The sequence below is a fragment of the Epinephelus fuscoguttatus genome, linkage group LG3 (genome assembly GCF_011397635.1).
Source record: "Epinephelus fuscoguttatus linkage group LG3, E.fuscoguttatus.final_Chr_v1".
Lineage (NCBI taxonomy): Eukaryota > Metazoa > Chordata > Actinopteri > Perciformes > Serranidae > Epinephelus > Epinephelus fuscoguttatus.
Genome location: NC_064754.1, coordinates 41,103,520 through 41,120,445, shown reverse-complemented (window position 1 = coordinate 41,120,445; position 16,926 = coordinate 41,103,520). Strand labels below are relative to the sequence as shown.

The 16,926-nt window shown below is 39.8% G+C and overlaps 1 protein-coding gene across 2 annotated transcripts; it reads right to left on the bottom strand.

Annotated features, from left to right (window-relative positions):
* Positions 1 to 1,826: 1,826 nt before the first annotated feature.
* Positions 1,827 to 16,880, bottom strand: fam114a1 (family with sequence similarity 114 member A1). 2 transcript variants are annotated; one of them, XM_049572688.1, is made up of 14 exons: positions 16,863 to 16,880; positions 16,461 to 16,521; positions 13,716 to 14,045; positions 12,471 to 12,555; positions 12,154 to 12,386; positions 10,573 to 10,707; positions 10,227 to 10,379; positions 9,949 to 10,141; positions 7,655 to 7,740; positions 4,369 to 4,602; positions 4,016 to 4,155; positions 3,845 to 3,917; positions 2,935 to 2,988; positions 1,827 to 2,006 (listed from the first exon to the last, which is right to left on the bottom strand). In XM_049572688.1, exons 3-14 carry the CDS (start codon positions 14,037 to 14,039, stop codon positions 1,881 to 1,883), a joined length of 1,836 nt encoding a protein of 611 aa, XP_049428645.1. In that variant the 5' UTR covers positions 14,040 to 14,045; positions 16,461 to 16,521; positions 16,863 to 16,880; the 3' UTR covers positions 1,827 to 1,880. The 2 variants fall into 2 exon arrangements, with proteins under 2 accessions (XP_049428645.1, XP_049428646.1); XM_049572689.1 differs by having other exon boundaries at positions 9,988 to 10,141.
* Positions 16,881 to 16,926: the final 46 nt, after the last annotated feature.

Sequence of the window (16,926 nt, the reverse complement as noted above, 5' to 3'; positions counted from 1 at the left end):
ATCTGGATATGGCTGAGAGGAGCCAAAACATTACGACAGATAGACTAATATTTTCTTGGCTTAATATCTTTCTTGCCTGCATCAATGTGTCTCTAAAAGGGAAGAAGCGGGAGGGGAAGAGAGTACTTTATCTTTTCCAGAGATCTGCTGGCTGGAGGCTGAGAGCCAATTTAACACTGGATATTAAAAACACAGATGCACTGTGAGCACCTTGGGATTGCTGCTGAAAACTCTACAGGTGGTTGCAGGAAAGGGAAAAATAATAAGGTGGAAAACAGTTGAGATGTGTAACTCTGGGGAGCACAGAGTATAAATCTAGAACCTGGCAAAAACGGTATTTAAAGCCTTTATTCAGGAGGGCAAAATGAAATAAAAATGTTTTGGCTAATGTCTTCATCGAGGTGTTCAGATAAGGATCCAACAGAGGGCATGACATGTCATTTTGTTATTAAATAAACAGCTCAACATTTTGGGAAATACTCTCATTTTTTTCTTGCCAAGAGTTGGTTGAGAAGAACAATACCACCCTCAGATATGATTGTATTTGATCTTCTCATCCAACTCTCTGCAAGAAAGCAATTAAAGGGATAGTTCAGTTCTTCTGAAGTGGGGTTTTATGTGGTACTTATCCAGAGACACTCTATTAAATACAGTAGATGTTAGTTGGCACGCCTCCAGTTTGGAAAAGCAAGCAGGAGTCCAACATGGGAGCTAAGCAATGCACTGCTGTGGTGGGGTCAGCAACAAAATGTACTTTAGCCACCTAAAAAAAGCCCCACTTGAAAAAAATCTGTATCAGTTTCAGTGTTTGCTATATCTAGAACAGTTTCATTGCTTTAGCTTAATATCAGCCAGTGATTCCACCTGGAAAACAAACTGACCTTTTGAACTGGGACTTTTTAGGTGGCTAAAATACATTCTGCTGCTGCCCCCATCCACAGCAGTACATTGCTTAGCTTCTGTGCCAGCACTCCTTTCTGCTTCTCCAAACTGGGGATATACTGACTGACATCTACTGTATGTGATACGCTGACTATGAATATGTTCCCCTATACAACCCCACTTCAAAAAAATCTGCACTATCCCTTTGAGCAAAGTTCTGAAAGTGTCAGACTACAGTATACTATTTGAGTGTAGCAGCACAACAAAACATAATGAGAGATGAATTCACCTTCATTATATCTTCGATACACACAAGGAGGAGGAAAGAGGACTAAATATTTTGTAATTTAAAGTATGAAGTTCAGATGTTTCTGTCAAATCAAACTGAATAAGAGTAAATTATAAAGTAGTGTTACTTCACATAATTTAACATAAACAAAAACAAGAACAAACTGTGTATAATCATTAACACTGGCATTTTGTCTCAAACCAGATGAAAACATTCCATTAGTGTTAGTAAATCGCTCTTTCATTTGAAATAACATTGGCCCATAAGGAGTGCAAAGAAAGCTTAATATACATTAAAGTCAAGTCCCTTCAACACAATCAGTAATTTTTGGTTCAGCTTTTGGAGAGGTATGAATCACAGCTGATCTCGAATCAGCTCTGAATACCATTTGGTTCCTCAAAGCAAAATGTCAACTGAGACAAAATGACATTCAGAGATGTAATGTGGAAGAGACATGCATACATGCTGCATGTGGGTCATTCCTACATTATCTATTTGTTAAACTGTTACCTTCAAGGTTATATTAAGTATATTTAAAACATCTTCTGTCCCCAGCACATGGCACTTGATGTAGATTTAAGCACTTAATCTGGAATAATCTATATTTTACTGTACAACAATAGATACATTAAGACAAGCAGGTGAGCAGGTAGCTTGTGTGTGTGTGTGTGTGTGTGTGTGTGTGTGTGTGTGTGTGTGTGTGTGTGTGTTAATGCTGTGTCTGTGCTGCTGGTTCTGTGGTGGACTGACAGTGCTGGCTCTGGATGTGAGAGATCTGCAGGACGGGAAGCAGCAGCTGCAATGCATTCTCAATGTAGTTGGTGCTGTTGGAGCCCTGCAGACAGGAGACCCATGAACATCATGAACATCATCAACATCATCATCATCATCATTGTCATTGTCATCATCATCCTCCTTTTCCTCCTCCTGATCATCCTCATCCTAATCATCATCAACCTCATCTTCCTCATCTTAAACATCATCACCCCCCTCCCCATCAGCCTCATCCAAATCATCATCATCATCATCATCATCATCATCCTAATCAATATTATCATCCTAATCCTCATCATCCACATCCAAATTATCATCATCCCGTAATGATCCTCCTCCTCCTCATCATCATCATAATCTTCATTAACCTCATCATCATCATCACCATCCTCATCATCCTAATCATGATTATCGTAATCATCATCGTCCCAAACTTCATCATCATCCCAATCTTCATTATGCTAATAATCATCATATGATCCTCTTCCTCCTTCTCCTTCTCCTCATGGTCATCATCATCCTTACCATAACTATCAGCTGCATGAGAGCATGTAACATTTATAACAAACACTGGTGACTAACAACACCCTATCAAAGTATGGAACACAGTGCACATGCACAAAATTCTAATAAAATACTAAAAACAAAGCATTTAATTTAATGTTGTGGAGGCACATTTGTGGTTGCGTTTTAGTCTAAAATGCTGATTGCGTTGGGAATAACATGTATTTTAAGTGTAATACCAGTGTTAAAAATCGATCAAATCAATTGATTTTTGATCATTTAAAAACATATCTCTGCACATTTTGTGAGGCTCTCACCTTATTCTCCTTTAACAGATTAAACACAATCAAATCTCATATCAGTCACAATGATTATTGAGGCATTTCTAGCAGCCACCATCAGGCAGAGACTGCCACATTATTCATTTCATTCATTGTCACTTGATTATATTCAAGATCATCTGAGGACAAATCTGTGCATCTCACCTCTAGCTGCACACTATCTACTAGTGGATTCAACTCCTCTGCTTTCCTCTGGCCCTGAGAGAGAGAGAGAAATGAGAGACAGAAAGCAGCAGTGAGATGTGAGATCTATCATGTTACTCAGTGAACTGATTAAAAATAAGTGGGTTGGTAAGAAAACACAAAAAAACTAAGACTTTAGCATAAGGCTGGTGATATTTTAGATTTTTCTTATTGTCAAAAAGTTCCAGGAAAAGCCTACTGACAAGTGTCATATATAGCAGTTTCTTCCTGCCATAGACCCCCATTATATTCCAAAAACTATTAAAAACACATAAACGAGCCACACCATTTCACTGAGTGACACTTTCTCTCATTAACATGAAAAAATATGTTGTCGCTACCTCACCAGTCAGCACGGTGCTCAACTTACAAAGGCTGAAATGTAAAAAACTTGGCAACATTAGCTGACTTATTGAAAGACTCTTTATTTACCTAATGTGTTTCCCAGCTTCCTCACGGGTGTTGGTAGAGTGGGTAAAACACAACCTTCATATACATGTTCTTCACAAGAACTCTGTATCTTTGTAGACAGAGAGCCAGCCTGTGGATGCTGCAACTCTTACACAGAAAAATCAAAACTGAACCCTCATCACCCACACTAGAAGAAAGTGTTGGCATTGTATGTTTCTGCAAACTACATATACGTTACTTTGGATGTTTCATACATATCATATTAACCTTTCTAAAGTGAGGTGGTATATGAATAGTATATATGGTATAATATGAATGGTATATATGGTGAATGGTTGATTTAACACCGACTGAGATGGGGCAGGGAAGTCAGAAAGTATCAAGTGGCAGATTTTTTATGGGATTAGTTGACTTAGAAAAAAAATAGAATAACACTATTCACACAATCCCTGTCACCTACCCCAACAAGAAGCAGGGTATCACAGAACTTCTTGGCCAAACACTCCACCTCCTTGCACATGGCACATGTCAACCTGGAATAAAAATGTTGACCTTAGCAAAGCTCACTTGTCTCATGTAATGTGCTCACTCTCTCTCTTACACACACACACACACACACACACACACACACCTGGTGAGGATGTGGGCCTGGTCTCTGGCTGGTTTCTCCAAGTCCTGGCCATGGAGGATGAGTTCTGCCACCTTGTGGAGCTGCTCAATACTGCGAGCCGTCACTTCTGCCAGACTGCCGACTGATGACAGGTAGACAGCCTGGCGAGAGGGATATGAACACACACACAGACACACAGACACACACACACACACACACACACACACACACACACACACACATACATTTGTATATGATGTATGCAGAATAACTATCAAATCAAATCAGCCTGTAACAGCAGGAGGACAGGGAGGTTAAATTAAAAGAATGAAGACAGTCTTTCCTGTCACATAACACTGTTGAGTTGACCTCACCTCTACAGATCTGGGGTCGTTCTCTTTCTCCTTCTTTTCTTCCTCTCCTCCCTTCTCTCCCTCCACCTCGCCCTTCTCCTCCCCCTGCTCTTCTCCGTCTTTCTTCTTCTCCTCCTTATCGTTCTCTCCAGGTGAGGTCTCTCCTGCCGGCTGGTCCTGCGTTTCCTTGCCAACCGTCTCCGTAGTGACAGGCTGTTCCACCTCGCTCACCCAATCATGGGCCCTCATCCGAGCCTGGAGATGCATAATTACCACCCATCAGTGCTGCGTGGTAAGAGATCGCCATCCTGATGTATGCTAATCAGATGCGTATACACGATTATATGCTAATATACATTCCATACATGTGAATTTGAATATGCAGAAGGACTTCAAAGGTGATAACTTTTGTATAACGTCAGAGATTGCGGCAGGAGAGAGAGAAGACTTTGTGTGTGAGTGTGTACCAAATATAAAAAAACCAAGGGGAGAACACTGAGGACATTTTGCAGGGATTCTATTCAAGTGATCTAAGACAAGGTTAGAATTAAGTTTATTATGAGGGTTTAAGGAATATATAGAACCGTGTAGGAGGGGACCAACATGGTCTCAGTGGACTTGGACTTCTTCGACATCGATTTTTACTTTACGTGTAATCACAAATTTTCTAAATTTCCCAGAATGCTGGTTTGGTACTATTACCCTTTTCTGCTTTTTAAATATGAACAATAGTATAGTAAAGAAAGAAACTACCCTAATTTAAAGCCATATGGAAAGCATTACGATCTGTGAGTACATAAAACCCTGACATTTAATGGGAAACCAAAAAATATTTAGGTCAGAGTCTTTGCGCTTTTCTGAATGTTTCAAAAGTTTCAATTTGTTGAAGATAGAAGGGCATTCTCAATAAAGAAAATCTGATAATTTTATGTGAAACAAAGAAAACTAAGAAAAAATCAAAACAATGAGGATGCAACAATACCAGTTCCTGTAAAAAAGATTAAATTCTGTGATCCTACATGCATGACAACAGTGAAAAACCAAGACTTTTTACAACTACAGGATTGTTGTTCAACTTTTAACTTTTAAATTTTGATCATAAAGGGGTAAGTTTTTAAAATCTAATACAGTAACAATCACTGAGCCAAGTTACTGATATCATTCTGGCTACCAATGTTGTGTCTGTTATGGTTTGGGAAATCTGTCATTACATGTACACTTGCTAATGCTGGCATTGTAATGTATGTGTGTGTGTGTGTGTGTGTGTGTGATGTATGTGATATGTGTGCCAGCAGGTTTATCAAATGTTGTTGGATTTGTGTGGTAGGACCAATGACTGGTGGCTTTCATGCACCCATATTCTGCTCAAGTGCACAGACAGCTTGTGGGATGAAGCGAGGTATAAGGAGGATTTGCTTTTTGCCAAACGGCAACCCCCGGGGGTGAGAAATGGAGCCAATGCAGAAGTGCCAAAATCTCAGTTTCTCAAATGTCCACTTGAGGCTGGGTCCAGAAGCCAGGCAATCCCCACAGACCCTCAAGTTAAAATGCCCAACTCTATAGCAGAAATAAAGCTTCAACATTACAGCCTGCTGCAAACAATGATTTTGGTCTCCACAGGTAATTTCAACATCCTTGACATCTGTACAGGGGGTGAATTTTTACATAACTCACCTGTTTATATTTTATTTATTTATTTTAAGGCTTACAGTTATGCATATTTCAGGGTGGGGCCGTTTGAGTGTAAGGCTGTCTATGAGGAATTTCTACAGTCTGTGAATTAGATCCACCCCTGGCTCCTCCACAGCTCCAACCTCTAATCCAAAAATAGTCACTTCTGGCTCCAAAAACCAAAACGTCAACAGCCAAAATGTTAAACTCAAGATTTTAAAACAGGAGTCCACAAACCAATGGATGACGTAACAGTAGCTAGTCCATTCTTTTATACAGTCTATGCATTTTGTTAAATAAATTAATGAAGCTGTTTGTTTGTGGAGGGTGGGTCATGCATTTTATAGATATTTATAGCATTTTAAGAATATTCGTAGTTCCGGGGAGGGTTAAAAAAAACAAACAAACAAACAACAAAAAAAGACAAAAAAAAAAAAGACATTCACACCCCAGCTACCCCCTCTCCTTTGATAAATAATAATCTTATTGCTTATGTGACGTGTCTATGATGGGGGTTAATATAAAGGAAAAAGTAAAAGAAAAAAAAACAGCAACGTGCTTACGAAGGAAGTATAGAAGAGGAGTTTTCGTAAGTAAACACGGATGCAAGCAAATCACACTTTCTAATCTTCTTTAAAAAAAAATGGCTTTGCAAATGCTTCATGAGGAAGAAATGTACTCAACACAATCATCAGGCCTCAAGCAAACACATAATGAGTTTTATGTGAAATACAGACAGGAAACACCACATACCCACTTGATGTTTCTGACTCAAACAGCTGAAATGAAGCTTCATTTTAGCTTCATCTGTTCACACTATGGATTTTGAATTCACATACTATGACAGCATTAACTTCATGGCCAGTGTGCAGAAGAGGAACGATTACAGGGGCCAATAAATATTCAAATGTACATATGAGAATGTGAATTATGTATGAGACAGATCTGAAATTATCTTATAAGAAAATGTTTAACAGCTGGTGAAGAAAATTAAACGTCTACCTGCTCAACCTCTAAGTTTTCCTGTTGTGTGTTGGTGTGTTTTAGTCTTAGACTTAAGGACAATTCATAGTTTCCACGTGCCTGCGACGGTCCACTTTGGTTCGCGTAACATAAATGCCGCCGTCCACACATGTCTGCGCAGACCCCATTGAGGTCGTCTGCATGCAGCCAAAAATTTGTGGCTATGTGGACTGTATGTATAGCAAGTGCGCCAACTGCTTATGCTTCAATTCCAAACTATTTCTTACTCCACACTCCAGTCCACACCAAAACGCTGCGGTCAAGCCAGCTGCTGCAGCCGCACCGTAGTGAAGTTAGTTTTAAGTTATATATTAGACAGATGTTCACTTTCATATGATATTGTCAGTAGGAGGACTGTAAACTCACCTCCAGCCCTCCCACTTTTGGGGATGACACAGACCCTCAACTGTACTACGCATAGAAGCGTGCACTTTCCATGTAGCTGTTGGCGGATGTCTGTCTGTGTGTAAAGTATGTCCGAGCTTTAAAATAGGTAGTGGAGTGGGCTAGGGTGAGGAAAATAGTTAATGAATTCATTTAAGTCAATGAATATCCTCACAATTATTGTGTGTGTGTGTGTGTGTGTGTTTGTGTGTGTGTGTGTGTAACTAACCTTATTGAGTTTGTCAGGTGTTGCAGCAACGTGAAGCTCAAACAGCAACTCAGTGAGAACGCTCACAAACTCCTCGCCATCAGTCGCTGGAAGTATTACACAATCATACACAGACAGACAATTAGCCACACACACACACACACACACACACACACACACACACACACACACACACACACACGTCATGTCAGTATACTTCACTTTACACAACATATGTTGAAGCCATAGATGCACAAACTGCAGAAGAGTAGATTTGTACCACGTGCACTGGTTTGATTTCCCCCATGCTGAGATCATAATATTGTTGTTTGCCTTCAGCTAAACAGCACAACAGAGATCTGGTGAACTTCTCACTCTTGTTTTCCTGCTAAATTAATTCAAACTCCTCAACACAAATTCCAATTAGATCTTAATGCTCAAGGCACACATGCAGATCTAATATCATTGTTGGTATGTTTTGAATTTGTGATGTGATGTGAATGTGTCAGTAGCCCCTGAACACCAACACTGGATCAGGCACCATGTTAAAACCCTCCAGGTAAGGGGACACCAGTCAGCTTTGAGCTGTGCACTGCTGTGACATCGCCTGAGGGCACCTGTCGCACAGCACAAGTTTATATACAGTCTTTAAAATGTCAAGTGACAAGTGGCTGGTGAGATATGATAAGAACCAAAACTTGGCATCACCTGACATCCCCTCGACACTGAGTTTCACTTTGGCAGAACATTTTCTTTCTCTTGAAATGACAACGGCGATATATCAGGAACAAAATGCCTCCAACACCAGGTCCCATAAGGTTCCAAGGTTTTCCGGGCATTTGCAAATAGGAATAATAATTTGTGTATGTTGACGCTGAATCAGTCAATACTATTTGTGAGAAACTGGATTTTAAAACTTTTCCCCCCCCAACACCAGGTTAATGTCTAGAGAGGCTGTACTTTGCACAGTTTAAATCCCAGTGTTGACACCCAGAGACTGAATCCCTGTTGGCTTTAGCTTTGCTCCTGCAGGACTGTTGCAGTGCACTTACTGTGATTTCCAGGTGATGATGTTAGCAGCCAAGAAGCTGTTAATCCTCTCAGTCATGTTAGTTACCTGTGACAGTCATTTGCTTAAGCTAAAGGAATGTCTAAATATTATTAGGAGGGAGAGGGGTTCAGAAAAGGGGGAGGATTTTGTATGAATTTTTTTTGGTGCTGCAGCCCAGGTCGTCTTGACAGCCTTTTTGTGTGTAAGTGACCACAGGCATCACATTTTTTGAAAATGGCTCAGTATTGAGTGAGACCACTGCAGCTGACAGCCACATAACAGGCTGCAATGTAACCAGTCAGGGCAATTATGCAGCAATTTATATTCACTGAAGGTGCTTGTTATGGCACCAACAGACTCAGATTATTATTATACAGTATGTGTTTGCCAACAGTATGTAAAGGATCCCTAAAGAGTAAGATCCTCTTTGTTTAACCAGAAACAGCCACAAAATTGCTATTGCCAAACCCTCCAGACTCCATTTTAAATAAACAGTAAATTTTGCATGCATAGAGCAGGCACCTTTTTATATCTAACTGTGTGAATTGAGGGTTTATTTCAACCAAACCAGAGTTGATGATTGTTGGAACAGTAGAAAGATGAACCATGACAGTTTTTGTGAAATTATTTTCTCTGACTTTCAATTAAGTGTTTTTTACTATGATAAAAATTACTCTTTAATTAAATGGAGTCTGGTGGGTTTGGTGAGAGTGATTTCACGGCTGTTTCTGCTTAAGCAAAGAGGATCTCACACCTTAACAATACTGGACCAATTTCAAAAACTGCTGTGCGCATTAGTAACTAAAAACATGGAAAAATAGGGTCCAGGTTAAAAAAATATCAGAGACACTCTTACGTTCTTGGCTTGAACGCTCCTGTGAGGAAAAGATTTCAAAAGCATGTCTGGCACTACTAGGACATAAAATGATTATAATTCTTCAGTGTGATGGATGGTGATGTTAAGCCTGTTAGATCTGACAAGGACTGACAGCCTGGAAGATAGAAAATATATTCAAAAATTCTTCATATGCTTTGGGAAATGGACCTTATCAACAATTATAGTCTCATGCAATTTTGCACTTACGGAAAATTCAACCAAAGTGAAAAATCAGTGCTGATCCTAAACTTCAGATCTAATGTCAGAACTTATGTCCCTTAGCCAGAGTTCGAGCAGAGAATGTGCACTAGGCCAACTGATCCTGGGTCAGTGCTCAGGGACCGCCTCTACCTCCAGCAGGTCTGGCGGTTGGTTTGGGTCACTCACATAGGGGGGTAGAACACTGTAATTGGGAACTTAGATCACCGTTATCCTTCGTCTGTTCTCCCTCTTCTTCTTTTTCCTCTTTTTCTCCTTCCTCTCCTTCCTCTCGCTTGATGAAGATGTTCTTAATGAAAATCAGCTCCTTCTTTACCTCCTCCTGCTCCTCTTCCTCCAGGGAGGAGAGGAAGGCTTGGACCTAAGAGCAGATATAGATTATATGACTCCAGAAAGACTGTTTCTGAGAAATACCTTGTATTCTACATTCCACACTTGTGCCTTACCTTGGCCTCGCTCTCATTGGACAGGATCTCCAGGGCCTCGAGGTGGGACAAGCCCTGGTAGTCGTCAAACAGAATAGTGTAGTGAGCTGTGGGCGCACTGATTGGCTGGGTGCCCAGACGTGCCCGCTCTTTCTCTTTGGCTTCCTTTAACATCTGTAAAAATGGTGAACACACATAGTGAAATCTGTCACTTTAGAGGAATGAAAATCACCAAATCATTCCATCCACACAGACACACACAATTCATTATTCATCTGATAGGCGGGGACATATTGGTGTGTGTGTGTGTGTGTGGGAGAGAGAGAGAGAGAGAGAGAGAGAGAGCTCTGAGAGTGTGTCTACATGCCTGACTCAGTGATGCAGTCTTCTGCATCAGGGTCTTGGTCTTTTTGAAACCTGGGTCACTCTCAGCAAGAACGGTCATGGTCTTCTTTCCAATGAACTCCAAGGCATCCAAACCTCCAGTGATCACAGACTTACCCTGATGACAGAGAGAGACCCCAGGAGAGAAGCATAGAGGGAGAGACGGAAATTACTGAAAAAGTTAGGAATGATAAAAAATAAAAATACTTCCTGTAAATTACAATATGATACTAAGTCTAAATGACTTACTAAGTAAAATTATTAGATACCGAGGCAAAATTATATCATGACCTGATGACATACTTTTGCCTTAGAAACCATTATGGAATAATAAATCAAGATCATGACGAACTAAGTTAAATTTTGAATATGAATAACTTACAGGATAATCGAGGAATGGATATATACTTTTAGGTAGCCAACAACCCCGTTTTATACATTCCAAGGCCTTCTTTTTTTTTTTTTTTTTTTTTTAAATGAACTGCTTGAAAACCAGACCAGGCGTCTAATTAAGACAGGTGTTTATTTGTCAAAATGTGTAGCCACACCGGGCTAGTAAAAGTGACTGGGCATTTAATTGTGACTAGACTTTTAATTTAAGTTTTACCGTAATAATTAAGTCAAAATTCTGACTTAATAAGTCAAAATCATTATATATTAAAGCAAAAGTGTGTAACACTGAGCCATAAATTAGGTAGTGCTGTACTGGTCTGAAAATAAGACCGATAAAACACAACAAAAGGGGAAAAAATTGACTTCTGCCTCATAATTTTAAAGTGGAAATAGGGAGTGTTTAAATTTTTTAAATGATACTTATGAAGTAAATGTGACTGCACAGTGTAATGGCGATAGAAAAACTACACCATTGCCATTCAGATAGTGGTGTTAGGGTGATAGAGGATAGTGCTTTTGTTGTAGCTAACCCCAGTAACTAAGTTCTTTGCAGTCACTATCCACAGTACTGGAAATGATGGTCGATGGAACAACCGCAATAACTGTGGAAGCTAGTAGTTGCTAGGCTCTGAGGAAAACAGAAACCAATCCGGTTGTCTTTGCGACAGCGACACCAACAATAACACCACCTGGAAAGGCTAGAGGGGGAAAAGTTGAAAAGTTGTCTGTTTCCACTTTAACTTAGAATTTAAATGTTGACTTACTGTCTCATCATTTTTACGTTTAAAGTCAGAATTTTTTTTTTGTTTAAAGATTAATTTTTGGGCTATTTCCCTTTAATTGACAGGACAGTGTGGAATGGGGAGGGAGAGAGAGTGGGGAGATGACACGCAGCAAAGGGTTGCAGGCCAGAATCAAACCTGCAACCACTGCAGTGAGGCACTGCCTCTGTACATGGGACGCTGGCACTATCCGCTATGCTACCGACGCCACTAAAGTCAAAAAATTTAATCACAAAGTATTGACATTAATAAGTTTAGACCTAAAATGTAAGAGGACCCCACTTTTTCAGACGTAGTTCCAGGAAATAAAAATAAAACAATACTCTTTTCACATTTCTATATTTTTTTTCCAGACCAACCCCACCTTCATTCTTTGTGTGTTCACTCACTGTGTTCTGCACGGCGTGTGTGATCGTAGAGAAGACGCCCCTGCCGGGAGCTGCAGCATTAACAGGAGACTCCCCAGAACTGGACAGGTCAGTCTCTCCACTTTCACCTCCTCCCTCTTTCTTCCCCTCCTCAGCTCCCCCTTCCTCCTCTTCTTGCGCCTCCTCTCCTACTGAGGTCCTGTGGAGACGCAGAGCTTCTCCTGCCTTCGCTTTAACTGAGGTCAGGCTATGACCTGCACACAGACACAACATTTAAGACTGAGGAGATCAGAAAGAGAGTGTGCAAAGTGGTAAGGACAAGAAAAACGAGGACATACCCACTGTGGAGGTGGCACTGCTCAGGATAGATTTTCCCCATGAACTCCAACCTCCCCAACCTTTTTCTTTCTCTTGAAGTGACCCCTGTACACACAAATACACATCACAGTAATAGTTAGAAAAACTTTTCTTAGTCTGCATTATTTTTAGAATATCTGTAAATACAGCACATAAGTTAAAACTTGTATCTACCAGCCTCAAAGGTTGAAGTCAATTAACAATTACTTTGATGATGCATTAATGCATTGGTCTATAAAATGCAAGAAAGCAGGGACAAACAACAATCACAGTTCCCCATAGCCTCAGGGAACATCTCTCAATTGAAACTAGTCAAGTCAGATCAAATGTATTTATAGCTAACATTAAAAAAACAACAGGTGTTGACCACAGAAGATTTTTAGCACTTGTGCTGGAAAAAATGATTTAAGCAGTGATCTATTTTAAAACTGACTCTAAAGAAAACTAAATCAAAGTCTAGACATAGATGAATTAAGATAATTAAGCTCAATGGAATAGGGACAAAACATTACACTGATAAATCACCCAGGCTGATGTATTGGTCAATATTAGCATATTGTAGATAAATCATATCAGTGAATATAACTGATCTGTAATAAGAAACTGCAGCACAGAAATGCCAAACTTATATTTGGATCATTTAGAAACAGAATCATCATGACACAGTTTGTCCTTCAGAGAGCAGTGACAAGTTCATTTTTTTAATTACAAAATGTCCCACTTGACACATGGTCACAATTCTTTAAAAAAGCTTATTTAAAGCTCTGGTGTGTAGGATATAGGGGGAACTACTGGCAGAAATGGAATACAAATTAAGCTGTTTTCATTAGCATACAATCATCTGAAACTAAGGATCATTGTGCCTTTGTTACCTTAGAATGAGCTATATATCTACAGCGGAGCAGGTGTTGTTTCTATAGTAGCCCAGAGAGGAAAAACTAAGCACTGGCTCTAGATAGGGCCATTCGTGTTTCTTCATGCTTGACACATGGGACAAGTTTTAATTGGTTGCAATCTGCAACCTCACTACATCCTACACACTGGACTATTAATGTTTAGGTTATGGGTTTATGTAAAAAAAAAAAAAAGTTATTGAATAATAACATATAACTGTCACAGTTCTAAACTCTTACATATCAAATTTGGTTTTAACCTAAAAAATCCAGAATTAGACAGGTTTGAGTATGCATGTATGTCAAGACACTGCAGAAACTTGTCTTACAAACCTCCACATCCTCCTCTGCAGCCTCTGGGTCTGGCTCCAGGCTCACTGGTTGGTCACATATGACCACCTGACCCTCAGCCGCAGGCTCTGGTTGGTCAGCCGGACCCTCTGAAACGTTAGTCATGGCAGTGGTGTCCTCTGTGGTCGTTGCCTCGGCGGTGGATTGTGGGAGGTCGAAGCTGTCAGGGGCCAAAGGAGGCTGCAGAGGGGCTGAGGGCGGTGAAAGGGCTGCTGGGACATCCTGACAGCAGCCAGGGTCAGTGTGAGGGGGCTGGGTGGGTGGAGGGGTGAGGTCAGCAGAGGGGTCTGCGTCAGCCTGGGACATGGTGATCTGGAAGACAGGAGATCTTTGATTTTAGTGGTTTTCGTTGTCAAAGTGCTGATGTGTGCTTCTTTATTAATCTTTGTATCCTGAACACTGCTTACATATACAACACATACATTTAAACTTACAAGGAACAAACAGATGCTTTTATTTGGGAAATTTTGTTTTCAATATTTTGTCTCTGCGAATATCGGTTGTTGTGTGTGAAGATTATAAACCACCTCAGTTTTCATCTGGTGGCTTTGGTCCAATTTCCACACCAGAATTTCAATTAGTGGTGCATCTAATAATTATTTTCATACTCGATTAATCTGTCCATTAATCATTTGCTCCCCAATGTGTCAAGAAATACTGACCTGAAATGAAACTGGCTTGCTAAATTCTTAACTCTTAAACACAAAAATCTGTCCTCACGTGCAAACAGCAAAATACTAAATCACATGCTCAGACACCTCACATATTAGCACAAAGTCCAAATGCTTAAGACACCCAGATCACTAGATCAATTCAATGTGTTTGCAAATAGGGTTGGGCAGTATCTATTTTGTCATACCTTCATACCCTCCTGAAATATCTGATGGTATGTGTGTGAAAAACAACAACAACAACAAAAAACGTGAAGTTGAGTGCTGAGTTATGAGCGATGAAAGTCATCGTACATCTATCCTACGAAGCTCTGATTCTATTATGCAATTAGCCTACTTAGACAGGACTTGCAGGGTTTAAATACTTACAGCCCATAGAATAATGAGTAGATAAGAAATAAGCAAATGTCTTACTGAAGGACACAATGACACTTGTTGCTGCAGCAGATACCGACACATCAGTGGGCTGAATAGAAACGATGTGTTGAATAAAATCATGCGGCTAATAAATTGCCGTTGTAGTCGGAAGAACTCATATCAAGATAAAGTTATACATGGCCATACTCCTTAACAGGGGTAGGGGCATTATTCTTTTCTACTAGTCCTGCAATGTTATCCCCACCATTCGTAGTCCCTGTGTTTGTTAGCTCAGCTGCCTGTTCCGCCAGTAGAAACTGACCTCTAGTGGTGCATGTTGTGCACTACAATAAATCGCCTTAATACAGCATCTCCGTATCAGTTAATGGAAAGAGACGTACTTGTATTTTTGACTGTACTGAAAATCATACCTTCAGGATTTCTATATACCCTGGTATACCACAATACCTTGATACCGCCCACGCCTATTTGCAAACATGAATCCTTATTTTAACAGCATTATCCAGGGGACCATTATTGCAACATCACTGTTAAACCCCTTCACCACTGTCCTGTATTTCTTTTCTTATTTTTAATTTTAAAATGTTGTACGCATTGGGTTGTGTATCATGCATTCCAACATAGTAAAATATCTAATGTTTGTTGTTTGATAAAAACACAAACTTTATGGTAGACTCAGAACAGTGCAATTAAGTAAAGCAACTATTACATTTTTTTTTTCTTGGATGAATATAACCTTCACCATAGTGTGAAGTCACACTCTACAGTCCATGATTTATATTTACAATAATACAGTATACTCAAGTGGATAACTTGAAAAATGTTTTAATGAAAGTTTGCGTAATTTCTGTATAAGATGCGACTGTAATTAAGATACATGCTATGTGAAGATTTTATGGTCGGAATAGTTTGTGTAGAACACTGAAACATTGTGCAAATTAATCACTGTGATTAAGCACATAATTGGTTCAACATTACCATCTAGTGGTCACTAGCAGTACATGCATCCACATCATTACTGTCATCCCCATGTTGTCAAACACTGTGAAGTTTGTTTTACTGGCAGCAAAATGTCCCTTAGCACAACATTATCTCTCACAAACTGTTTGCACAAGATGATTAATAAACCGGTACACAGCACTAATATACATTTGTCCATAACAAACAGACTACAACCTGCAAAACAAAGCACAGTAATTAAAATGTGAAAACGTTTTCTTTTTTTATCTGGAGTAGTAAGAATTAAAATATAGTACTTCATCCATAAACTGTTGACACAGGCTGTACAGATCAGATTATAGTTACTGTTTTTTCAAACTGATTATCATGAAAACAGCCATTTCATATTGATGACATCAACATGTCAAAGCCTCCTCTGCTACTCGTAACACTATTTCTACACATTATTACACAATGACAACATACAGAACAATATCCAGCAGAAACTGAGCAAAGACCACTGTTCTGTTTGAAAGCGAATATGACAATTGGGCTATTATTCGCATGTTCATGGTCTTTTTAACGAGTAACACAAAACAAATTCTCAACAGTGAAACAAATTCAAGAAACTTAAACGTCACTTTTGTTGCACATTAGCGTCATTACGTTGTTTCGGGCAAAGGAAAGTTATAAAGATCAAAGACAGTTTTGTTTTTGTGAAAGTGACAGTGCAGCTCACCCGTTCAGTGCCAGCCAGCGGCTCCTCTTCCGCCCCGCCACGTCGGCAGGCCGGTAGGTGACTGCACCGAAGAGTACCGACAGACAAGATAATTCACTGCCTCATGAACAACTGTTGTCTACTGGTTTGCAAATTCTCTCGCATAGTCAAGACAGTAAGTATTTAATATCCATGACTAACAACTACTCACAGTCATTCAACTCGCTCGCACACACAAGCTAATTAAACACAATGCTAAACAGAAACAGCCACTTTATATCCGTTATTGTTACATGCAATTTTTAAATGGTTCACAAATTAAAACAAGGTTTAAAACAGTCTATGGGATCCTATTATGACATCTGTTTTCCCTATGTTGCCATTTTTCTGCCTAAACAACGGAAATGTATCGCTGCTGCTTACCTCCCTGTGAAATAACGGGGTGAGGCGGTCCTAAACGAAGTCGGAAGTGGGAAAGAGGGAACTA

What these genes read in the sequence shown, in the direction of transcription:
- fam114a1 (XM_049572688.1), bottom strand. Translation starts at nt 14,039, where the DNA reads ATGTCCCAGGCTGACGCAGACCCCTCTGCTGACCTCACCCCTCCACCC. An exon ending in CACACGCCGTGCAGAACACA is followed by an intron (nt 10,708 to 12,153) that starts GTGAGTGAACAC and finishes CTCTGTCATCAG; the next exon opens with GGTAAGTCTGTGATCACTGG. An exon ending in ACGACCCCAGATCTGTAGAG is followed by an intron (nt 4,156 to 4,368) that starts GTGAGGTCAACT and finishes CCCTCTCGCCAG; the next exon opens with GCTGTCTACCTGTCATCAGT.